At 48.2% G+C, this 25632-nt stretch overlaps 7 protein-coding genes across 7 annotated transcripts; 5 read left to right on the forward strand and 2 right to left on the reverse strand.

Moving 5' to 3' along the window:
* Window positions 1–136: 136 nt before the first annotated feature.
* On the forward strand, window positions 137–1876 carry AO090003000664 (uncharacterized protein; the record flags this gene model as incomplete). Its single annotated transcript, XM_001819764.1, has 1 exon — window positions 137–1876. The coding sequence occupies one exon, from the start codon at window positions 137–139 to the stop codon at window positions 1874–1876; it is 1740 nt and encodes a 579-aa protein (XP_001819816.1).
* A 273-nt stretch (window positions 1877–2149) lies between these two features.
* On the forward strand, window positions 2150–4273 carry nop9 (RNA-binding RNA processing protein NOP9; the record flags this gene model as incomplete). The annotated part of the gene is made up of 1 exon (XM_001819765.1): window positions 2150–4273. One exon carries the CDS (start codon window positions 2150–2152, stop codon window positions 4271–4273), a length of 2124 nt encoding a protein of 707 aa, XP_001819817.1.
* A 701-nt stretch (window positions 4274–4974) lies between these two features.
* Window positions 4975–6779, forward strand: AO090003000666 (pyridoxal phosphate-dependent decarboxylase family protein; the record flags this gene model as incomplete). Its single annotated transcript, XM_001819766.1, has 2 exons — window positions 4975–5019; window positions 5112–6779. The coding sequence occupies 2 exons, from the start codon at window positions 4975–4977 to the stop codon at window positions 6777–6779; spliced, it is 1713 nt and encodes a 570-aa protein (XP_001819818.1).
* A 300-nt stretch (window positions 6780–7079) lies between these two features.
* On the reverse strand, window positions 7080–9768 carry AO090003000667 (RINT-1 family protein; the record flags this gene model as incomplete). The annotated part of the gene is made up of 5 exons (XM_023234982.1): window positions 7080–8693; window positions 8746–8887; window positions 8939–9271; window positions 9302–9549; window positions 9619–9768. The coding sequence occupies 5 exons, from the start codon at window positions 9766–9768 to the stop codon at window positions 7080–7082; spliced, it is 2487 nt and encodes an 828-aa protein (XP_023090047.1).
* Window positions 9769–10001: 233 nt separating this feature from the next.
* On the forward strand, window positions 10002–12485 carry AO090003000668 (putative DNA ligase I; the record flags this gene model as incomplete). Its single annotated transcript, XM_001819768.1, has 1 exon — window positions 10002–12485. One exon carries the CDS (start codon window positions 10002–10004, stop codon window positions 12483–12485), a length of 2484 nt encoding a protein of 827 aa, XP_001819820.1.
* Window positions 12486–13412: 927 nt separating this feature from the next.
* Window positions 13413–14162, reverse strand: AO090003000669 (uncharacterized protein; the record flags this gene model as incomplete). The annotated part of the gene is made up of 1 exon (XM_001819769.3): window positions 13413–14162. The coding sequence occupies one exon, from the start codon at window positions 14160–14162 to the stop codon at window positions 13413–13415; it is 750 nt and encodes a 249-aa protein (XP_001819821.3).
* A 3967-nt stretch (window positions 14163–18129) lies between these two features.
* Window positions 18130–20797, forward strand: AO090003000672 (uncharacterized protein; the record flags this gene model as incomplete). The annotated part of the gene is made up of 5 exons (XM_001819770.1): window positions 18130–18438; window positions 18525–18608; window positions 18698–20438; window positions 20510–20636; window positions 20701–20797. The coding sequence occupies 5 exons, from the start codon at window positions 18130–18132 to the stop codon at window positions 20795–20797; spliced, it is 2358 nt and encodes a 785-aa protein (XP_001819822.1).
* Window positions 20798–25632: the final 4835 nt, after the last annotated feature.

Consider the following 25632-nt stretch of genomic DNA (forward strand, 5'->3'; position numbering starts at 1 on the left):
GTCGCATTCCGCCTCCGCTACTTGACGCAACAGATAAACCAATTGGAGGCTGCTGATAAAACCTGACCAAAGCATACTTTTATACATTATCTCCCAAAAAGACATGTGCGCTTACTGAAGAGAGCGTCAACACATCATGTGGACATCTCGAGTACGACAGCCCGTGACAAATATTGTCACCGTCTCACGTCGCCTTCCTAGGAGTGCTCGGCCTGCCGTCATTCCTTGGAGAAGAGGCTATGCCAGTAATGGCCCTAATGCATCTGAACAGTCTGGGTCCTCTTCACGTTGGCTTAAGACTTCTTTGGGCCTTGCGGGAACAGGCGCTGCTGCTTTTCTCGTCTACACCTACGCGACACTCGATAAGAGTCAAGCCGGAAGTCAAGCAGACACGAAGGGTCTCTCACAGGCGACAGAGCAACTGGACTCGCAGTATGTTCAACACAAAAGAAGCTTAAAAAGCCCTGGCGTGTATTTATGGGGCACAAATTCCCATCGTGTTGTGGACCCCAACTCCAAGGAGACTGTTATCAAAACCCCTCGAAGACTTCATTATTTTGACGGTCAGGTGCTAAGGGACCTCAAGCTTTCTGACAAGTCTGGTGCAGCGATTGCTGAAAATGGTGACCTCATTCAATGGGGTAAAGGATATTCAGAGTCCGACTTTAAACCCACAAAGACTTTGACAGGAAAGAACTTAACTTCGCTGTGCATGTCAAACGACCGAATCCTCGCCTTGTCGTCAGACGGCAGTGTTTACTCTCTTCCAATCGCCAAAGATGATCAACTGTCCGGCCGGAAACTTAAAGAAAGCTCCTGGGTGCCGTTTTGGTCCGGAAAATCTGGAGTAAGTTACCGGTTGCTGCAACCTAGCTTGAAGCTGGGTGAGAAGGTCACTATGCTCCGTGGGGGATTGGAGCATGCCCTTCTTTTGACAAATCACGGTCGCGTCTTCTCTGTCGCTTCTTCTACGGAGAGCTATCCATCTTTTGGACAACTTGGTGTCCCGGGGTTAACTTGGGCAACCCGACCTAACGGGCCAGTCGACATGTGTCATGAGATTGAGGCATTCAAGGGCATTAAGATTACACAAATCGCTAGTGGAGATTACCATTCCCTGGCTCTAAGCAAGGATGGCAGCTTGTTTACGTTTGGAGATAATTCCTTCGGGCAATTGGGTATGGCATTTGACGCCGCACTGCCTTTTAGCGACACACCTACCTCTTTGCCTATCAAAAACCTTTATAAAGGGAACACTACGTTTCCCAAGGTAACTGGAATTGCAGCCGGTGGTGCCAACAGTTTCTTTACTGTGGATGCACAGCGAATCGTTGGTCCTGGTGAAAACCCTTCCACTGTTCGCGATTTGGACCGCATTACGGCTGACACCTGGACATGCGGAAGAGGGATTTGGGGTGCTCTTGGTACTGGAAAATGGACTCATATGCAAGATGCTCCCACCAAGGTCAAGTCCTTGAGCGGTTTATTCGAATATGACGAACGGAAGAAGAAACTGACACCTATTCGACTTCGCGATCTATCAGTGGGCACGACGCACGTATCGGCAGTAATGGACAATGATGCTCATATCGATCCGTCACCTAGCAATTCTTTGGACGATGCCACCAACTTTGGTTTCGACGTGCTCTTTTGGGGAGGGAACGAGCATTTTCAACTTGGCACGGGCAAGAGAAGCAACCAGTCCAAGCCAACACATATCAACGCGCCTCCGGAAGATAAAGGAGAACTTGCTGAGCAGGAGGCACGGCTCCAGGTCATGCCTCGTCACAAGGGCAAAGTTGGGCCCCGCACAGTGAACATGGAGCAGCGCGTGGAATGCGGGAGACACATCTCTGCAATCTACTCTTCTGTATAAACTGTCTCATAATGTCTTGCATTCTTGGATGTATTATGACTGCCATCGTTACCACATTAAATAGTTGACTACTGTACATTATTACACCTAATGAAAATCGAAGAAAAACATTTATCCGAAAAGGGAAAAGTAATCCAAGCAAACAGGACAAACTCACGCTTAGTTGATGCGCAGAAGGCGCTTGGACCACCGCTTATCCAAAAATTTCCAGCGCAAAAGACCGGATAAGAACTTCTCTCTTTTAACCATTTTATATCCCCCACCGATCACATCATGCCTCGTGAGAACCAAAAAAGAGGTCGCCGAGCGGCCGAAAAAGCTGAGAAAGACGCCGCGAAACGGAAGCGCGAGGAAGTCCCCGAAGATTCACTGCCGAAACGGTTGAAGCCCTCGACGGACGAGTCGACCGAAATCAATCAAGGAGCTGACTACATACCTTTCGACGAGAATTACAATGAGAACTACGATGGGAACTATGATGAGAATCAAGCTGATGCGCCTGCGGGTGATATGCCCTTTTATGGTCTTCTCGATCCCGAAGAACAGGAATATTTCTCTCGAGCGAACGAGGTTTTGGAATTGAACCAATTCCAGGATGCAGAGGAGCGGAGGATATTCATCGACAGTGTCTATAAAGAGGCCAATGGGAAGGAGTTGAAAATCGCTTGCAGTCAGGGATGCTCACGGCTCATGGAAAAATTGATATCGATGTCGGATATGCGCCAAATTCACAGGCTATTTAACAAATTCATTGGTCACTTCATGAATCTTGTGCAGCATCGGTTTGCTAGCCATTGCTGCGAGACCCTCTTTATCAATGCTGCACCCGGCGTAACGCAGAAAGTCTCGAAATCGAAAAGCGATAAGATGGATGTAGACGAGGAAGAAGGAGAGGAGCCCGAGCCTGAACTGTCGTTGGCGGAGATGTTCATCAAGGTGGTCGAAGAATTGGAAGGCAACTGGGGTTACCTACTGACAGAACGATTTGCGTCACATACAATCAGAGTTTTGCTTCTTGTGCTTGCGGGAGAGCCGGTGGACGTTTCAGCGAACGACTCGGTTGTTGCAAGCCGCAAGAAAGAGAAATTGGGCCTACCTCAGGGAGAGACACAGGATGGGGATGTCTCCGCCCAAAAAAGAAGCGTACCGGATGTGTTCGAGGCTACCTTGAAGAAGATTATGAAGGACATCGTCTCGGTACTTGATGACACATATTTGAGAGCACTTGCGACTCACCCTGTTGGTAATCCGGTGCTTCAAGTCTTAGTGTCTCTGGAGCTCTCGCACTTTGGAAAATCGAGTGCAAAGGATCCAAATTCTATAACAAGACGACTAATTCCAGATGAGAGCTTTGAGGAGGGCTCTGAGACCACAACGTTTGTGCGCGGATTACTCTATGACCCAGTAGGATCTCGATTACTGGAGACCATTGTGCGTTGCATGCCCGGAAAGGCGTTCAAGGGCCTTTACAAGAACTTCATCCGCGACCAAATCACTTCCCTTGCGCGCAATATCACCGCAGGGTATGTTGTGCTTCGAGTGCTGGAGAGACTCGGAAAGGACGATCTCCAAAACGCTCTGGAGCGAATTGTTCCTCAGGTTCCCAGTCTTCTCGAGCGGTCAAGAATGGTCGTTCCCAAGGTGCTTATTGAGCGGTGTCTAGTCCGTGGAGTTGACACAGCACCCCTTGCTCGGGCACTGGAGGAAGCCTACGATAAAGACCCTGCTCGGAGACTGGAACAAATTTTGCGGCTTGAGAGCACAACCCAAGAGGATTTAGAAGAGTCAGAGCAGAAACCAAAGGGGGCCAATGCTGCTCCAAGCCAATCATCAACAGGAGAGAAACTCCATGGTTCGCTACTTGCACAAACAATGCTCACTGCTCCTGGGCCGATAAGTGGGCTTATTTATTCGAGTCTGTTGGCGCAATCTTCGGAGTCACTCGTTAAGATCGCCAAGGATCCTACCGCATCTCGCGTTCTACAGCAAGCTCTTACAGTTCCGACATCTAGCGCTCAATTCCGTCGACAGTTTGCTCCACGCTTCACCAGTCACTTGAAGGAGCTTGCCCTCGATAGCAGCGGATCCCATGTGGTAGACGCACTCTGGCCTGCCACCAAGGACATTTTCTTTATCAAGGAGCGAATGGCACAGGAGTTGACCCAGCATGAGATGGCGCTTCGGGACTCTTTCGTCGGCCGTGCGGTCTGGAGGAACTGGGCGATGGACCTCTACAAGCGACGGCGGGGCGAATGGGCTATGAAAGCCAAAGGTATTGATAACAACAATGGCTCCGGAGAACGACCCAAGTCTAGGATCGAACTCGCACGGGCTAAGTTTGCTGCCAAGGCAGAGGAGGATGCGAAGAAAGGTGCGCAGAAGGGCGTAACTGCCTGATTTGGATCGTGTTTCAATTGGGTATGGCGAACTTTCTGCAACAAAAGTCATGTATGTATATAAGGATCACGGGATGGGTTATGTGGATATCAAAAGCACGCAATACAGGTTGCATTAGTGTAAATTCAATATAAATCGCAAATGATCGGCACAATTGCCGAGGAAGTAACGAAACATCATGATTAATACGAGAACAATATATTTTGAACGCCCGGAACATAGCAGCACTTTTGCTTTTTGTTTATTGATGGGAATAGAAGAGATGAGACAACCTGCCTGATTTGCAAGGCATCGTCACTTTTTTTTTTTTTTCCCTTTAAAACATAAACACGTGCGGGGTATCAAATAAAACGATAAGAAATTCTTTCTCTTCCCCACCATCGTAAAGAAGACCCTAAATGCTTCTAAATCTCTTTTAGCTCAGGGAGCCAAATCCAATGACAGTTTATAGAGCCATCATTGGCCTCTGGAACCATGATGTCAGACTCTTCGGGTCTGTCGCCATCCATTTCTCCAGCGGATCCGCAACGGTGCCGGGGACAGGATGGGTCCTTGGGTCGTAAGTTCTATGAATGACCTCGACAATTTCTGGACATTCCAAGCAATTGTCAAATCTGGTGTACATACCCTTCTCCCTGTAGCTGGGTTCTTCCTTCCCTATTTTATATCATATATTGTTCCAATATTACAATCAGTCATAGATGGCTGTTTCCCCCCCGTCCCGCCGCGCGGAAGAAGTGCGAAGTGTGAGTCAGAGTGCGCTTGCTAGTTTGTGAAGAGAAAATCCATAAGCTTTCGAGAGGAATTGCTCCCTGTGCTAATAGATATATTCTCTTAGCTGCTAAGTGCGGTCGAAGACCTCCTAATCCCCTTCATCCGGTCGGCAGATGAAGATCCCCTAGGCCAGAAGGCATTGGAAAATGGCGTCAATGGAGCCAACGGCACTCATAACGACCTCAAACCATCGGGTACTTCGTTAGTGGACCACAAGAAACCGGAGGAACTGCAGAGCATTCTTCAATTGGAGCTGCCAGAGCAAGGAACAGGACAAGATGGCCTGGTCGAGGCTCTGCAGAAGGTCTTGCGATACTCAGTCAACACTTGGCACCAGGGCTTCCTTGACAAGCTGTATGCATCCACCAACGCCCCCGGTGTAGCTTCTGAGCTTATCTTGGCCGCCTTGAACACAAACGTCCACGTCTACCAGGTCTCGCCCGCTTTGACAGTCATTGAGAAATTCACCGGGAAACAGCTGGCTTCGCTTTTTGGTCTCAAAGGTCCACGAGCGGGAGGAATATCGGTCCAAGGCGGTTCTGCCTCGAATACAACGTCAATTGTCATTGCACGCAACAATCTTTTCCCTGCTACGAAAAGAGACGGAAACGGCGATTACCGATTCGTGTTATTCACCAGCGCCCATGGCCATTACAGCATTGAGAAGGCAGCACAGATGCTAGGGCTTGGCAGTAGCTCGGTTTGGTCTGTACCTATCGACAAGCAAGGACGCATGATCCCGGCGGAGCTGGAGAACTTAGTTCGAAAGGCTCTGAAGGAGAACCGTACCCCGTTCTACGTCAATGCGACAGCGGGGACAACCGTTATGGGATCTTTCGACCCGTTTGACGAAATCGCCGCCATCTGCAAGAAATATAATCTGTGGTTCCATGTTGACGGCTCCTGGGGTGGCTCGTTTGTCTTCTCCAAACGCCAACGACAGAAGCTCGCCGGGGCAGAAAAGGCAGACAGCATCGCGATCAACCCTCACAAAATGCTCGGTGTGCCGGTGACTTGCTCATTCCTCCTTGCGGCCGATTTGCGTCGCTTCCACCGTGCAAACACCCTTCCTGCTGGGTATCTGTTCCACAACGAAGACACCGAGCTTCCCGAAGCCAATGGCTGTAATGGCGCCGTCGAATCTGAACTCAGCGTTGACTCGCCCGAAGTATGGGACCTGGCGGATCTGACCCTTCAGTGCGGTCGACGTGCCGATTCCCTTAAGCTCTTCCTCGGCTGGACTTATTACGGAACAGCGGGGTACGAGAAGCAGATTGACGCTGCCTGCGACATTGCAGCGCATCTCGCAACCCTCGTTGCCGAGAACCCTAACTTCATCCTCGTCAGTGAGAATCCTCCTCCATGCCTCCAAGTTTGCTTCTATTACGCCCCCGGCGGGCAATTCCTCCATCCTCGTGGCGTCGTCTCGGACGAAGCCGAGCGCGGCAAAGCCAACAGCAAGGTCACCGAGCAGGTGACGCATGCGATTGTGAGCAAGGGCTTCATGGTTGATTTTGCGCCACCCAGCGGTGATGATGATGTCGTCGGAAATGGGAAGTTCTTCCGTTGCGTAGTAAATGTGCAGACTACAAAGGAGACCGTTGAAGCGCTGTTACAAGCAATTGAGGAAGTTGGTCCGGGTATAGTTGAGAACATGAAGGTGCAGAAAGCTCAAAGGAAATTTAATAGACCGGGAGAAAGGGGCCACGGTCCAGTTGTTCACCACCCTTGAATTCTCCCTTCTAAAGCCGATACCAGAACAACTAAATTATACGCAACGAGCTGAAAATAGCTCTCCGGGCAGGACACTTTCAACAGGATCTTGTACATTTGGTTGTCAGGGCTACCCAAAAGTACTATATAACATCCCTTCTATAGATTTTCCTATTTTAAAGTGAATACTACAATAAACAAATAACGCTGCAGGGCTCATATTATTAGGTACACTAGATTCATATCTACATATCTCATGCAAGCTAAAATAGAAGCATGTCAGTTCCAGCAATCACTGACGAATGCAATGTCGCTAAAATCAACTACCAATCTCGACTCGCCTCTCTAGAACACTTCTCGCCTCCGCTTCGGAAAGAGTTTCAATGTTCAATTCACCTAGGACAACCCTTGCGCTTTCATTATCCTTGAACAGCCTCTTCTCTACCTCCCACAGTCCTAAAGGCGCCGTTCCCTGCCGATCGCTGTTCTGCGATGCAGACCCGTCCTCTGCTGCCTTCGACCCACTGATACTCAATCCGAGAAGGGTAAGACCCTCGTTGAGTTTCCTAAGCACATTCGCTGAGCTGCTAACCTGAGCCGCCGGGCCAAGGGCTACATCAACTACATTGCAGAGATGCTCAACATCGCTTATCAGCTGCGTTGCCCCTGCAGCGGAGAACATATTCCTCGTGAGAACATTATTCCAGATGTAGGTCTGAATTGAGAGAAGCACTTGGCGGATGATACGACGCAAGGGTGCGATGCCCAAGGTGCGGGAAAGGAATGAGATCTCGGTGGATAGAGTGCGCATTGCCGGCGCAAGATCCGAAGTAGGAGATAAAGGAGAAGCCAAACCAGCAGAAATGGTTGCCCAAGTCGAAACGCGAGAGTAAGGTTTAAGGGCGCTGCGAATGTTTGATGTCAGAGTCGAGGTGATGACGGATTCAGACCGGAGCCTCAGGCGGCGATATGCGGATGCTGTCTCATCGAACAGGGCGCCTTCAGAGGCCTCTCCATGATCGTTACCATTCGCAACCGCCTGAGATGTTCGCGATGCTACATCCGCAACAGACATCGAGCCAGCTACGTTCTTGCCGCCATCCTTGTTCTGCCGGACCCGTTCTTGGAGTTCAGACCAAAGCTCTACGAAGAACACTTCGTTACTCCAATCTTCCATCTTCTTCTCAAGATATTCGGCGCTTCCGAAGACCCTGGAGAGCCTTTCTAGCCCGGCAACACCTTCCACACTGGCTCCATCAGCACCTTGCACTGTGCGACCGATTGTCGACGTCATTGCAAGGTAGGCTTCCAACGCCGAGTGCAGGCGTTCATGGAATTGGTCAAATATAGTAATCTGAATGTCGATAAGAAAGCGCAATTTCTGGCTGAATGACGACAGGGGCTGGTAACGCTCGGTTATTGTCTCAAGAAGGTCATTGACACGGATTGCAGCTTTGGTCGGTTTGGTCGCTGAACGATCAACACCATCATAGTCGATATGACCACTATCTGGCGCATCTACAATCTCCTTGTATCGTGCCAATGCAAATTCTTTCTCAACCTGAAGCCAACGCTCAAACCACCCTTGTTCGGTTAATACCTCCCACGTCATGCCCTTCCAATTATCGTCAGTATAAGGATCCGGTAGGTAATTCCATGATTCGCGGGTTTCGTTGTCGAAATTCATCAATTCGTGGACGAAGTGACTCAGCAACTGCGGGTGGCTTGAGATTTGGGGTAAGTACGTGGTTATCTTATGTCTCAGAATTGGCAAAAGAGCCGTAATGTAGGCATGTGAGGCGTTGTAGAAATTCCACTCCAGATCAGGTCCGACCGTCTGTGCCTTTTCGTCAAAGATAGGCTGCAAAGACGAAGCAAAAAACCCGCCGAAATTATTAATTAAGTCCATCACATGAGCAAGAAAATACTCCGGCTGAAGCTCAGTTAGAACAGCATTCCAACCACTATTAGATGACAGTCCCTACCTTGTCAAGCCGATTTGTTGGCCTATCCCCGCTAAAGTGGTATTTGAAGCGAAGCTCCAGTGGATGTACCATCACTTCCAGCGGTAGCAAGATCGGAGGCTTGACGGGTTTCTCTTTCGAAGTGTCACGGCCGTGAAGTTCACTGGCATAGATATGTTAGTGCACCAAGTAGAAAGTAGTGACCGATACGTACGGTGTTTGAAGGTCGAGGAGTAACTCCACATATTCTCTCCACTGTGCTCTCAGATCATCCGGAAGATACAGATCCTTCGATGGCCACTTCATCTCCTCCAGTGTTCCTTGTAGCCGCTTAGTGAAGTCGGTTTTCATATGATCTCTCAGCGCAGATGCTAGCTTTCCGACATAGTCGACCAGGTGAGGGGCAGCCCCTTCTGCTGCAGGCTGAGCTTCTTTCAGGGATTGGACGATAGTCCTTAGCCGGGTGTATGGTTTGATGGCCGACTTCGGTGAAGACTGTATGCTTGTTAAGGCTTCCTTACTGTATATCCTCTTAGCGACCCATGCTCTGTTTCGACGCGATCACAGTTTCAAATACCTCAATTCCTCTGCTTCCTTGAGCAAGGACACATATCCCTTTGACAGCTCCAGCCTACGCAGCTTTTCTATACTCGCTTCAAATCGCTTTGCCGCTTCGTCACTTGCATCCGACCCCGTGAGGGCTTTCAACCGCCTATCGATATCCGCCTGCTGCTCATTGAACGCCTCGGCACGCTTTCGAGTGGCTTCGGCATGGTCGCTGGAGGCCTTTGTCGCCTTCGATAGTGCCTCCTGTGCTTCTGCTAGCTATACCAAGATCATCAGATAATGTTATGGTTAGGTCATGCATTGATGGATATAGTGAGACAACAATACCTGCTTTCTTTGGAGCTCATGCTGGGAGCGAAGACTAGTCAGCAACGAGTCAAGACTTTCGAAATCGGCCGACACCTGGATTTTGTCGTTCAGATAATCTTCGACCCTTGTTCGTTCATGCGGCGATAGCGCGGATGTTGGAGTCGCCATTGTCAGGTATTGTTGGAGAGGGGAATGAAATGTAAGGTGTCGCGAACAATGACAACTCCGCCTCCGGACGAATTAAATTGAATTGCGGGAAAGCGGAGCTCAGCTCCATCCAGCTCCAGCTTCCGCCGACCGCCACTACCTGTTTCTGTCAACGAATTGGCCACCATGGAGCTAATTACGTGGACGAATATAATATACATAAGGTCGAGGATATTGTCAGACTCAAGCAAAACATGTCTAGCCCGGCCAAAAAGCGCAAGAGAGATGTCCCCGTCTCATCCCCCTACCGCAATCGAAGCATAGCGTCATTCTTCCAGGGCCAAGCAGCCAAGCAAGCTGATAATGCGGAGCAGACTCCGTCAACTGTGTCTGAAGATACAGACCAAACTCTTTCCGATGAAGCTCTCGCCCGCAAGCTCCAAGAAGAATGGAACCGGCAAGATGCTGCCCCGGCTTCAGATACTCAGGCACCAACTGGTGAACCCTTCGCAACGCCGTCGAACACCAAAGACGACGAACTAGAGCCGCCAAACAAGACACAGAAGAGGAATACACTATCGTTGCAGTCTTCTACCGGCACAGAAGACACCATTTCTCTTGCAGTGCCTTTTGATCAAAGTCCCTTGACATTCGACTCAACGAAATGTGCAGAGGAGTTAAAAGGGCACTGGGCTGCCACAGGTGGCGATGCTTCATATGCTCTCTTAACCAGAGCCTTTGTACTTGCAAATGCCACAACAAGCCGCATCAAAATTGTGGATACACTCGTTAACTTCCTGCGAGTGCTCATTGAAGCCGACCCTTCGAGTGTCCTCCCTGCAGTATGGCTAGCAACCAACTCGATCTCTCCACCATACGATGAGTTGGAGCTAGGACTCGGTGGATCTTCTATTTCGAAGGCATTGAAGAAGATATATGGACTCAATAGCCAAGGGCTCAAATCGCTGTATGACAAACTTGGAGACGCCGGTGATGTGGCGTTCGAAGCTAAAAAGAGACAGAGCTTCACGTTAATGAAGCCCAAACCATTGACGGTCAAAGGGGTATATCAGTCCCTGCAAAAGATTGCGATGAGCAAGGGCACAGGAAGCCAGGAAACTAAACAGAGAATCGTCGAGAAACTGTTGCAGGATACTAGGGGCGCGGAAGAAAGCCGGTATATTGTGAGGACGCTCGTCCAAAACTTGCGAATAGGAGCTGTAAAGATTACCATGCTCATCGCACTCGCCCGCGCTTTCCTGTACTCTAAACCGGAAGGCGCCGATTTCGCTGTCCGTTCCCAACAAGAGTTGGCTTGTCTGAAAAAGGAAGACCTGGCTGAAATTTACAACAATGCAGAGGAGATTGTCAAGGCTTCATATGCTAGACATCCTGATTACAATGATCTAGTTCCCTGTTTGCTCGAGATAGGGGTCACGGAAGAACTCCTTGTACGATGTGGCCTACAACTACATATACCGTTGAGGCCAATGTTAGGCAGCATCACTCGGGACCTCTCCGAGATGTTGACGAAACTTCAAGGACGGGATTTTACCTGCGAATACAAATATGACGGGCAGCGTGCCCAAGTGCACTGTGACGAGAATGGCAAAGTATCGATATTCTCTCGTCATCTGGAAAATATGACAGAGAAATACCCGGACCTGGTGTCCCTGGTTCCGCAGATTAGAGGCGAGAGCGTGTCGAGCTTCATACTAGAGGGTGAAGTAGTCGCCGTGGACCAGGAAACGGGGGAACTCCAAGCCTTTCAGATTTTGACCAACCGAGCCAAAAAGAACGTTGATATAGGAACTATCAAGATTAATGTTTGTCTCTTTTCATTTGACCTGATGTACCTGAACGGAACCCCTTTGTTGGATCGACCTTTCCGCGAACGTAGAGAACTTCTACGAAGCTTATTCGTGGAAATCCCGAACCGGTTCACATGGGTAAAGAGTTTTGATGCCACATCTGCCGATTCTGAGGCCGTCCTGGAATTTTTCAAAGGTGCAACTGATACCAAGTGCGAAGGCATCATGGTCAAGGTGCTCGACAATGTGTCGAAGTCAAATAACCCGGAACCATCAGAGACCCCAAACAACGACATAGACAAACCGGATCCAAAACCCGCGAAAGGAGGCCGCCGAAAGGCCTTACTTTCCACATACGAACCAGACAAAAGGCTTGAATCCTGGCTCAAAGTCAAAAAGGATTACAGCACCTCATCCGAGACCCTCGACCTGATCCCCGTCGGAGGCTGGCACGGACAAGGCCGGAAAGCCAAATGGTGGTCACCCATCCTGTTAGCTGTACGGAATCCCGAAACCGGCAGCCTCGAAGCCGTTACAAAGTGTATGTCCGGCTTCACGGACAAGTTCTACCAGGCCAACAAGGATAAATACACCGAAGGCAGCCCCAACGTGATCTCACGGCCCAGCTACGTCGAATACTACGGCGAGCCGGACGTCTGGTTCGAGCCGCAGGAGGTGTGGGAGATGGCCTTTGCAGATATCACACTCAGCCCGACTTACACGGCTGCCATCGGGCTGGTGAGCGATGAACGAGGTCTTAGTCTTCGGTTTCCTCGGTTTCTTCGCGTCCGCGAGGACAAGTCCATTGATGAGGCTACCACGTCGGACTACCTAGCCTTACTGTGGAGGAAGCAGTTCGAACGTTCCCAGAAAGAAGAAGCGAAACCCCCTGCTCCAGATGCTGAGCTAGGTTGGCAGGAGGAGTGAGTGTGACGCGTAAGCTGCGATTCAGCAATGTGTCTGATAATGTACCCGTTGGAGGAAATGGACAATGTATTAAGCACAATATTTCGCCATAATAGTTTCATTTTGGCTAACTCCTATAATGACACTACTACACGCATGGTATCCAGATAGCATTTTAGATGAGTCGGCCACCTGGTCTGTAATCGACGTGTCAGCACTTTAAGCATATACTTCATCCATTGGACACAGGCACGTGATGGTAAAGTGGTGGTAAGCTTGAATTTTGGCCAATCCCGATATAGACTAGTACCGATCACATGCATAACGCTAATCCCATTGTGGGATGGTTGGAACGCGAAATAGCCACGGGATCGGAGTTTGACGCGTCGGTTATCGCGTGTTGTTTTCATTAATTTTGTGTGTGGTGCAATTTTCAGAGTGGGGTTATCTTCGGGTTTTTGCTACCAAACCTACGGATTCGATGCAGGTTGAAAACAATGAGGTATCGATTATTGACATGTCAAATGTATGTACAGCAAATTTTAAACAGAATATCAAAGTAGTAAAGTTCCGGACATGGGTTTCACCCATTAACCACTAATAATAACCAAGAAATGGTAAAAGAGCGTTCGACGATTAACCGGAAGGGGTGAGTAAGCGGATACATAAGGAATTTGCTAGCGGGATCGATTAAACGAGACATAAGAAAGGGTATGTATGAGCAGCAACGCATGATTCGGTAGCAGTCGACACGGGATTTGGAGCTGTAAGGAATTTAAAAACTCGAAAGGGAAGAAGGGGAAAGGAAGAAAGATAGATGACGTGAAGACCGACGATCAAGACATTGACCGAACATGAGATAAATCACAAGAGGTGCGTACATGAGTCATAAGTAGTCGTGAAAAGCATAAACAAGCAGAAAAGGCTCCTTTGACAGGGACGATGACCTCATGGTCGTAGCTCTCCACCAAGCTGCAGGACAACACCTGCTTGCTTGGCTCTCGTCTTGGGACTATCTACACCAGGAGGCAGCAAGTTCTCCAAGTGAGACCTTCTTCTGTCCCTGGCTGTTAGCGGGGTCTTGCCAGGACCTCCCGGCGTGCGACCACCCCAGGCAGGTTGCGCTGGGCTAGGTGTCACATTGACAAAATCAGCGAAATTGAATTGCTGGTTTGGAGTACTGAAATTTGGGAAGACACCACCACCACCAGGTGTTGGAGTCAATGAAGGCAGAACAGCATGCTGACTTGGCGGGGTGGATGGGGGAAACTCCCGACCATGAGTCTTCGCGGCGACACTAGCTGGAGTAGGGGAGTTGGCCAGATACAGCAACAGATCCGCACCATCCTCATGCCGTGCGGTCCGATCATTTCGAGATAATCGAGCATGCTTTGGCGGCGGAGTCCGAGGGGGTGAGGAGCTCACCATAGAGCTCACATTTTGGAAGCTATGGATTGGGAGGTCCGGATCATTGTCATCATCCGACTGATGGTGGTATGCCGGAGAGGACAACTCGGGAATTGTAGCCGTCTCACTAACAAAGGGGAGATGACGATTCAAGGGGTGACGGTTGAAGCCAGGGGACGATTCGGGCAGCTGATAGGAGCTTTTCCAGGACGATCGGGGGATCTTAGCCGGGTGGTCTGCGATTGAATCCGACCGGAGACGCTTTCGGCTGGCGGACAGCATCGGCTGCATCACTCTGGAATCGAAGGTCACAGCATGTCTATTGCGAGACGACCGGGGCAGTTCCTTCGAGTACATCGAGGTCCGTAAGGGGGGGGAGGTCATTGGGGTCTCGCATCGACTGTGGGAAATATCGGAAGAGGAGTCGGACGGCCTGTCGCTTCCTGCCAGGCTGTTCCGGCCACCATTCTGGTCCAAACCGTGAAGACGGCCATTCTGGTACTTGACCTTGGCAAGTCCCAACCGATCCTGAAGGCTAAGGGATACCTAATGTCAAAGGAATGAGTCAGTCAGAATTTTTCCAAGCCACACAAGCCGGGGAGGATATGGTATAATCGTTCATTGAACACAGGAGGGTCGACATACCTGGGCGATGTCAATTTTGCGGATCGTCTTCTCCGATTTGGAAGGCTGAGGGAGAGCCATGAGTTCTGTGAACAGCAAGATGACGATTCACTGGATGGGAACAAAAGTGGCCGTGAACATGAATCCGTCGTCAGTCAATGCAAGGTCCGGGGAGCGTTAGTGAAGACGAGGCTTGGTGAAGTCACAGAAGAAGTGAAGGGCGGCTGGAAGGTGGAGAGGGATGAAGGGAGAAGAACGAATAACGAAAGTGAAAATGGAAGCCAACCCAATTGGAGTAGCGGAAGTTTGGGCTTAGATCGCTTTAGCTGAGTGAGACTAAGAAAGCAGGAACTCTGGGGAAAATGGATCTCAGATTAGCCCGTAATTTAGTATGGAAGTAGTAAAATGAAAAGAGAGAAATTCCCAAAAATTCCTAAATTCCATATCGAGGAGGGGAAAAATCAGATGGGGCTCCCTTTTTGAGGTTGAGATGTTGGTTGCCCTGGTGTGGATCTTGAAGGTCACAATTCGTCCCTGTTACGTGCCAATGAACCCTCCCAAAAACATCCAATCGCTCCCGGTCGCCTTGATCCTTCCACTACTGGATTTGTACATTCGGTTCTCCCATGGATGTATGTTGTTTGTATATATGTAGGGTGCTTCAATAGTCCCTTATACTTGAGAGGTACTTATGAGGTACATACATACACAACTCTCTAATAGTAATCGGTAGCTCTTCTCTCCCCTTACATTCGTCCACTCTATTATTTATTTTATTATTTTTATTTTATTTTACTTTAAATTCTTTTTTTGGCTTGCCCTGAATATTCCCAATATCATGGCTATGGACTGAAGAAAGATGAATCAACCTTCAAGTCTTCTATCGATTACTTGATAAATATGCATGGCACCCCCAATTTCTACACGTCGTTTCTCAACCTTGGGTCTCTTCACGAAACCAGCATACCTCCCCGGAGTTAGATAGGTATAAGTAATACTTACCTACGATTCTCGGAACCAATCGATTTGGAATGTCCCGGTAGGTATGCAACGAAAATCTCCGATCCATTCCCAATTCCCTCCCTTGATCTGGGCATTCATCGGCCCCTTCTTCCCCCGACATCTCTTAGGTTCATCTCATCCTGCAAGAACAAAGAGAGTAATGATATTCATACAATTGAGACTCTCTGTACTCATACGGAGTAAACAGACGTTGCCGTGCCAGCAGAGAAGCCGTGCGAACCGTTTTTGGTTCAAAGCCACCTATCGATCCTCAGAGATGAGATACATACCTTTCTCTCTACATTCTCCCTTCTTTCTCCCTTTCTCCGACTTCTAGCCACCGCAAAGTACCGACCGATCGGGTTTCATTTTAGGTTTTCTCTCTCTTTGTTTCAGAGTCAGATCAATAATATGACAGTTAACAAGGTCTGCCCGCATTGACTTCTGTCAACCATCGTCCCTGTCTGAGACACATTCATCCCTATATGTGTGGTGAGGAGAGACAGCGGCTAAACGGCGTCGGTGGCATTCCGATGGTAAGACATCGTTTGCTTGAGTTCCCAGGATTGACAGCCTGAGGCATGACCCTCTCTCTCCCTCTTAAGTCTGGACTTTCAATCCAGCCCCTTTCCTTATCTTTTTTTCGCCATTGTTTAGTGCTCACTTGTTGCCCACTGCCAAGAAGCATTAAGCAACTTCAGGAGGTGGGGTTCGGTGAAGTCCTGCAATGATAGGAACCAACAAGCAGAAAAGAAAATAAAATAACATATAAAAATGAAAATTTTAATCGATATAACAATAAGAATAAATTTATAGGAAGGAGAGTAGCATCTGACGAGTTATTCAAGGACTGAGATTGGAGAGGGGGAAAGTAGCAAACGGTGAAAAGGACCAAGCGAGGAGTGACGTGGACTGCAAGCGGCAAAGCAGACATACTCCCTCAGCTTAGTATATGCACGATCTTAAGGACCAAGATAATACCCTGCCATTATATAGCATACAACTTCGGGGAGGTCGAAGAAACTAATCGGTGCCGATAGCGACATATCATACTCGAACAGAGTATATCATGTTGTCAGTTAAAAGAATAATATAAAATAATACTCCGTACAATGGTTGGAAAGGCAGAAGGGCAGCTAGACAACCATGGAATGGATCCTATTCGCACTAGCTACCAAGATCTCTAGGTAGGTATTCAAGGTCTAGTTCAGTCGCTAATTTAGGGCGGCGACAAACCAGCTGAGAACTGGAACTGGAACTTGGTCAGGGTAAAAGTACTAAAGAGATTTAGCCACGGGAGCCTTTCCCAAAACAACCCGGTTCGAATAAAATCGAAAATTTAAAAGAAGGGGAAGAAAAAGAAAAAATAAGAAGACTAATCAGAGATAAGAGATAAAAAAAAAGAAAATAATATGAAACATAAAATTTTCTTCATCTCAAACCAAGCCCTAAAAACACGGGTCAGGAACGTTTCTGTTTAACCTTGGGTTTCAAAGAAGCTTCTACCGAGTATGTGTCGTTGATTCAACCTCTGAGAATTATGGGCGAGAAAAGTCTTAGAACCCCTGTAAAACCAAAGAATGCCGTGCCTAATCGCTCCAGCAAAGACAAATTTAGCAGACGATCTGATCCACTCATGAATGGGTAGTGAAACTCGAGATCTCTTATGGTTGGCCAGTGAGATGCCGCCGACGTAACACCTCCTTGTCTATACGCAACAGCGTCGCAGTGGGTCACCATCGCTTTTTACATGCTTTCCCTTCTCGAGAGGGGAATAAAACCTGGAAGTCTGTCTGATAGCTGCATCCTAAGGCCTGGAAAGGGGGGTGTGCGTGTGGGATGTTGGAATTGTGATAATTGATTGGGAGGATAGAGGAGAGGAGGACAATGGCAATTGCTATTAATATCTAATCGTACTATCAGTATTGAAAGTAGCGATAGGAGAAAAACAAAGAAGGTATTGATCAATTTTTCTCTCTTTACCCTCCCTCATTGCCCCATCGCCACAATAAATCATTAGTCTATCGAGTCTATCTACTGGGTCACGAAAGATAGGTTAGTAGTCCCATACTCCCCAGTGGTAGGTGTGTTTAGTTCAAACTAGTCGCTCTATTTTGTTTCTCATTTTTTCCCTTTTTTAATTTGTCAATCTTGTTCCCTTTATCTTATTCTTATTTTGAATTCTTTTCCCTTTTGCTTTTCCCCCTCCTTGCCCTCGCTGTCTCTCGCTTTATTCCTTTTGATCATTTCCGTTCTTCTCTTACGCGTACAATTCATGCGGGGTGGTCATTAGGTTGTTGGGAGTAGTTACCAAAATTGGTTATCATTCCATTCGTTCTGTCAGTCGCAACCGCAAACGGTCGCTTTCGCATCTACCACTTCGGTCGTAACTTCCCCCGACAACTGGCTATCCTGAATATCTCAGCACAGTTCTTTCTCTCGTTTCTTCTTCGCCAATTACTTGTTCCCTCTTCCTCCTTCCGGTCTCTTGTTCTGGCGAGGAGAGCCGTAGCAATTCGGGAGGAAGGAATACTACTCTCCTCTGGCTCGTGGAAGCTTTCTTTCCTTGTTCATCACCACTCATACACATTCGATCTCTATTTCGATTGGCAGTTACAAGATTCCTCTCATCATGCCGTTCTTTTCGCAGCTTCGTCGCCGCTCCAGACCTAGTTTTCGTGCCACCAAGTCAAATGAGTCGAAATCCAATGAGTCGCAATCTAACGGTGAAATGACGTCGGGGAAGTCTTCTTCCACTCTTGATACGGCCTCATACAGCTCCCTCACCCCGCCCTCCTCCATTAAGCCCACCACTTCGTCACCGAATCTCCCTTCATTGAGCGAAACCAATGGCAGTACCACTGGCAATAATTCCTCACTGTCGGTACCACCTCAGCGACCGGCTCCTCACACCTCCCCATCTCAGCGCAATAGCGTGGTTGTATGTGATATACTCTCTTTCGTATCTTGTACCTATAGACCGTTGATTTGACTTCTGCTGTTCCATACTGACAATTCGTTCCACAGGGTAGCATCAATGGCGGGGTTCGGACACCAACCCCTTCGTCACCATATGCTCCCAGAATTATTTCCATTGCAGATAACTCTTGGGTAGGTGTCCCCTGTCGTTCTCAATCGCATGCCTAGCGCACGCCTGGGTTATTATAACAGTCCGAACTAACGAAGCTTACGATAATCAGGTACATCAAAAAGTACTCCTCGTCTATGGCCAGATTGGAGACCCAAGGCAACATCCGCTGGACGGAAGCGTAACGGTCTACCATCACCAGGATGGGTTCCCACCAGTCAGCTGGCCTGTCACGTCATCTCATTTCAAAGCTCTAGTACATCTCACCCCAGGTCCTAATCGTCTGCGCCTCGATTTTGTTTCAACCAAGCTGTCCGCAGGCAGTTCTCATCCTGCCGCGCATTCATCCTGGATTTGTATCAACTACCTTCCGCTGGTAAACGCTCCGCCTTTGCACTTGGTGGTCTTGCTAGGAAAGGACTCCGACGGGACGTTTGATGCTACCCCCGCGGAAATACAGCGAGAAGGCAATGGCCTAGAAACTGCCATTCGAAAGTATCGGATGGCCGCATATCTATGGCAAGCCTTTACCGGCGAGCAAATGTTCCGGAACAATTTCGGTAGACGATGTTTCCGCTTCGAAGAAGAGTGGCAGAGTGGGACTTTGAGCCGTCGGGATACAGCCAATGGGCAGATGCGGAATGAAGCTAAAGTCCATGTCATTCGGACCGATAAAACGGTCGCTGAGCTTCGGGATCTCAATATCGCCCAACAACATGGCCCGGCCACAAAGAAGGACGAACTATTTAATATCGCCAAGGATGCTGTGAAGGGTTATCTGCATCTTCAGCCAGGCCAGAAGCAGTACGTCTCGGTCCTACTACTGGATTCTCACTGGGACACGGGCTCCCAGACCATCACTGGTCACGCTGCCCTAGGGTCAGGCGGGGATGATGTGAAAATGGCCATATTTGGATCCCATAGCCTTCACAGCTATCCCTCCAGTCTAGAGGAAGTCGTAGATGCCTTCTCGGATTGCACCCGGACGGACACGGACTTCGTTGCCAACGACTGCAGTGAAGCTGGATCACGTTGGGAGTCAGCCAATATTGGAATTGGCGCCCACCTCCATGAAGTGGGACATCTCTTTGGATGTCCGCATCAAGAGTCGGGTATCATGCTCCGTGATTACGTCCGTTTCAATCGGTCATTCATGACTCGCGAGCCCTTCTCGACCCGTACTAAGACTCAAGGGCTTAAGTTGTGCTTACCTCAGGATGAATGCGGCTGGCACCGACTTGATGCACTACGGTTCCGTTTCCATCCTTGCTTCCGACTTCCTGGGGACGCTCCTATGAGCTCGGATGATAGCGTGCAAGTCTGGCCTGTCGAGAATGGTAAAATCTTGATTACCGCAACGACTAGTATTGCATTTTTGGAGCTATATGCCGAGGGTGACAATGTTTGCCATAATTTCATTGAGTATATCAACACAGAATCAAGCAGCAATGGGCTCCCACGGCAAGTCACAGTGACAGAAAACGAGCTGCGACAACGCGTGTTCGGCACTGACAAAGAGAAGAAAAAGGATATCAAGTTGACGGCTTTCTCCGGTGCCCTTGGCAGCCACACCGTTAATTCGATCATGGACCTCAAGTCGAAGCAATCGGTGGTGAAACTGCCGAAGGGCCATACCGGTTACAAGGGCAGTAAATTGGGATTCTCACAGATGGAAGGCAGTCAACCAGACCAGCTTCTTTTGGACTGCGCCTTCGCATCAACCAAACTGTTGACCTCAATCCGGGTCTATCACGGCGCCGCAGTAGATGGGTTGGAGTTCTTTTACGAAGATGCGACGAGCCAGCTCTTTGGGAAAAGAGGAGGTAAACCTGGCGGTGATGATTTCGTTCTTGGTAAGTCCCCCAAATGGGAGGGTGAAAGTCCGTTTCTGTATTCCCAACCAACGGGACTGACAAATTACTAGATACACGACGGGGAGAAATTCTGCTCGGCTTTTATATCCGAGCGGGGGCATGGATTGACGGAATAGAGATCCTCACTAGTCAAGGGAGGAAGTCTGGCGTTTTTGGCAATGCTCATGGGGGCTCAGGGTACGCAATATCCTGGCTTAACTTTAACTCTGTAGATTTCTTTCATGCTGACAACATCTCACAGACACACATTAATCCCACCTCTTGGCTATAAAATTGCCGGCATCTCAGGATCTCACGGTCCCTGGGTGGATGGATTCTCATTAATTATCATGCACTAAACTTATATCGACACTACATGCCTCCAATATCCCAACAGCAATATACGGACGAAGACCTTTCGGTCAGTCAAGACACGGAACACTCCCGGTCTTAAGCCGACCGTCTCTTTTCGGTGCAGGAGTGTCCGAAGGACCTTAGTTCCTTCTAAGTCCCAAGAGGACGGACAGTCTCCATTAAACGCGCCTCCTACGTATATCAAATCTCACCTCGAGCGACTCTCAGGATGAGTCGGAACAAGATTATTTCCTTAATATTCTTTTCTCTGAAACCAGCTTTTTTTTTTCGACGACATACATCGCGCGATTTCGCCTTTCTAGACAGAAGATAGTTCGGATTCCCATTGACTTTCATCAATGCAGCACATTTTTCTCGGTGCGGAAGTATGAGTGACGGTGCGCAGGAGTTGTGGCGTTTATCTTTTTTCCCTCCCTTTTCTTTTCTTCTATTTGCCTTTTTCTTCGATTCACCCGCAAGAGGTTCGCCGAAGGCGTGTCGTTGATGTTATGTATGCCATGAGATAAGCGGGACTTAGCATCACTGGCGGTTCATACTGGGTTAATTCCAAGGAACATAATTGATAGTTGGCCGGACGGCTGGTCCATCGATACCTACAAATAATACTACGTGGGCTCTACGTCTGCCATTTGAGGCATCCTGGGATCAATTGCTCTTACTGTAGGATTTAAGAGGACGTCTGGAAACACTGATGTGCTCAATGTTCCATCAATAGAAGCTCTCGGTCTGTAGTATGAGGGGTAGTGTTCTGTTGTATCTGTTTGAAGAGTTATTTGACATTAGGGCTATCAAGGGTCTGTTTACGCTGGCCCCAAGATTGAGCGAACAGTGTAGCAGACGTGTCGGGACTTTTGTTCCAGATACGGAACACAACATACGATGCAGAGTGTTGGTTAAGCTTAACTGTGCTAGTCCGTAACCAATACAGAGCGGACTAAGTATTTTTTAGTACTAGTACTACGTACCTACAGGAGTACCGCCCAGTACCTGTGAACATACTAGTACTTCCATCAAAGTCTGCAGGGGAACACAATACATCGTTATGACATCATAGGTACTACCCACCCTGGGAATCCACATCATTAAAGGCGTTTAAAAGAACGCTAATGATTCAAAATAATAAAAAGAAAAGAAAAGAAAAAGAAAAAGAAAAAGAACAAAAAGAACAATACCACACTTACCCGGGGGGTAGTGCGTCAACTCAACAGAACGAGTGGGTCCCCATTGATTGAATGCTCTCCCACCAGCAGCCACGCAGTCATCTCTCGCCATTTCCCAATACGAGACCATGATTTGTCGGGAAAATACATCTCACGATCAGATGGCTTGAGAGTCAAGTGGGGTTTGACGTCGCGGTGGCACCTATCACGGCCTGGTACCTTGTTGTGGCGACAAGATCCAGATCCCGAGGGCATGGGTCAAACTCATTATTCAATCGTACCTATTTTTTCTCTTTTTTTTTTTTTACTTACGGTATAGTTGCCTGCAAAAGTACGGAGTAGCTCGCCTTTTTTTTTTCTCTCAATGTGTATGGTTTAGGGCTTGGGGATCCATGGTTGATACCGTATTTTTAGGTTCGTGGGCGATTGGTTGGTTTTTAGGGCGGATGTTTTTTCCTTAGCATGGGTACGCTACTGGATTGGATACGATTGATACGAAGGGGCACTCTGTATGTATGTATGTACGGAGTACTATGTAGGTATGTATTATGGTCCAGGGGCCTGGGAACTAAGGATAAATAGATAATTATAAGAAGAAAATGTCATGTCAATAAAAGTCGATGTTCTTCAGACTTACTATTAAATATTAGTGGTATTCTATGTAAGCGACATCTGGATGAGTATTCGTGGACTCCTATCTCAAATATATATTGCCGCAAACGGGCCCTAACCCCTACGCAGAGACAGATGCATGCCAGCAAATTACCAACAACACCGTCTCGTCGGTACTTGCGTTCGGGAGCTCGAAGATCCCGCAGTATAGTTTACACACCGATTCTGCAAGAATATGCATGGAAAACTGGATCGCGACACACCTTAATCTAATAGTACAGCAAGCACCCCCCGAACTCGGGGATCCAAAATCTTCTGCCTAAACGGGCATGAATGTTTTGAACCTGCCTCACGATCGAATAATATCTCGTTCTTCAGTAACGCGGGCAGGAAGGAGGGGCGGACAGCAAAATGATGGCGTGGCAAATGTCATATGCGAGTTGTCTTTGATGCATGTCGAACAATATACATATGATGTGAAGTCTTGGCTGTGGCCTGCGGGGGGCGTAACTAAAATAATCTACTTAACTATCCCACCAGTAAAAGAGGCGAGGTCAGGTATTTCCTAATCGGTGTCCTCCATAAAGGGATATCCCTCCTTCGCTTCGTGCTGACTGCCTGTGCGATTCTCTTATGTACCACGGTAGGCTATTATCCACACTTTTCTTCGGGGATGCTCTGAGGATCTCCATTTGGCAGATCCGCGAGAGTTTTCTGGGCGGAGGTTTCAAATAAAAATATAATTATGGCAATAGGGGAAAAAAAAAAGAATGTGGAAGTTAGAGAGCGGAATATCCGCCGATCATCAGACTTATTAAAGTGTGTTTGCTGTGCAGACAGGGTTATTGTTCGTCCTCATTTAATCGCGCGCATGGCACAGGTGCTCATCCATGGCCTTGGGACCCGGTACACCGTAACCGGAAAGAGAAATCTGAATCATGATGAATCTCAACTGTCGTACTTGATGTGGTCAGGGAGTAGGAAACCTTCGAATGACCGTTCTACGCAGCTTCTTTTCTTTTGGAAAACGTATTGTTTTTGAATATGGCCCTTCCGTGCCGAGCGCGCCATATCGATGATCTCTGAGCATTGAGTTAATCAGAGTGGGAACGGCGCACAGATATATAGCACAGAACTGGGGCCGTTGAGACCGTCACTGCAAATCGGCTTCCATTATTTATGATCCGATGTGTTGTTGCTCCAGGTAGCTCCTGAAGGCGAACTAATCCAGATGGATTCTTGTTCCAGCGGGGACTCGGGAAGCAGTCTGGCGGGATCTGATTGATTCTCCCCCCTGGTCCAATAGGGACCAATCCTAGTACATTAATTTTGGTCTATGACTTACTGCCTACCTATCCTGGCTACTAGTAAACTGAGAATCAATATATACCCAATAGCATTGAGATGACTGTCACCCACTGTGTAGGAAAAAGACACAAGCTTATTCAGAGTGGCGATTCACAGCCATCATATGATGGGCCTGTGAGGGATAATGATCTGCATCGGCTGTGGCTCATTCAGTTATTTTGTCAGTAAGTATGCGCATGCTTGTTCCATAACGGCCACTTTTCAGGTGGCATTCTATCATTATTGGGCTTTTTTTTTCTTTCTTTTCTCTTCTCTTCTTTTTTTCTAGTGTTTTTATACACAGACCACCAAGCATCAGATTTACCGCTTACTGGTCAGTCCCTCTTAGTCCATGGGGACCACAATGGCCTGGCCACCATAGGGACCCACTTACCAATCAGCTAGCATGCTGAAAACTGTCTAGAGAGACTCGGTTAGTCGACGTGATGGAGTAACGTTAGGGCAAGCGAGAGAAGAGGCAGAAAAAAAAAAAAAAGGTGTGTTGAGAAATGAAGTGCCGGATTCTGCCTGATGGGAAGAGATGTCATAAATGTGGAGCAGGAATGCTACAGTGATAACCCCAGGCGGAAGTGACGCAATGCATGCCTCCCTTTGTAATGACATTTCTAAATGGGAAGTTCCCCATAATTGCCCTACTCTACTGTACCTTATCCTAGGACAACCGCACCCCCTTGAATCGGATCATTCGTCCAACAAATTAGATGGACTGACGGATACCATCCACTTATCGCGCTAGGAAGAGTCAACCTCCTTCTCTAGGGCGATCTCGGCTGTCAGCAAAAGTAGTTAGTCGAACACGAGCCTCTTCCTCAACGGTATGGAATGAATGACAGACGAGGTAATAATATTGATAATACGTAATGACGATAATTGAAATATTAGATAAATCAAAATAGAAAACTTCCTTTCCCCATCTTTACGGCTGATCAGAAGACTTTCTATCTCTTCTATTACTGGGGCGAATACGGAAATATAATGCTAGAGGGACTATTTTGTTAACTCACCAGCCACCGAAAGTCACTGCTCCAATTTTGTTCTTTGGCAGGTCTTTACAATACATGGTCGTTTTGTAATTGACTTTCGGAGAGCTCCGTGCGACGGCAGCGGAATCCCACCCTTCTGATTGGCGGCCCAGTTACCCAGTCAATAGATGTCGTTGCGACATTTGGGCAATTTGATATCGCTGTCATTACAGACAATACAATACCCAAGACTGATAACAACAAAAGACAGATCATCAGGGGGAGGAGGGATTCTTCACCATGCACGGCTTCACCTGAGTAAGATCTGATATCAACTTGAACCCAGGGACTTGCGTGCATCTTGAATAGCCTTCTGTCATAGTAACTCTCCCCATTCCATGGATAAAAGTGGCTCGGAACTCACACGAATCGGCGGGTCGCAGGTGCTCCGTGCACCCCCATTAGGTTCATACTCGAGGGTTTCGGGCATCCAAGAAGTAGCTGTCTTTCCTATTTCTGCTTTAGGTGCTTTAGTTCCCCCGCGGAGATCCAACCTTTCAGATTTTGGACTGCAGCCAGGTTTCTGAGTAATGCCCAAGGTATCGATATGCTTTACCTGGTTTAATAAGAGGCTCATCAAGCAAGTCAATAAGGCTGGCGTTGTCGTCGCCACGACGGATGTGCCGTACGCCAAACGAGATTAGGTTCTCCGCTTGA

Source organism: Aspergillus oryzae, chromosome 2, assembly GCF_000184455.2.
Source record: "Aspergillus oryzae RIB40 DNA, chromosome 2".
NCBI classification, from domain to species: Eukaryota; Fungi; Ascomycota; class Eurotiomycetes; order Eurotiales; family Aspergillaceae; genus Aspergillus; species Aspergillus oryzae.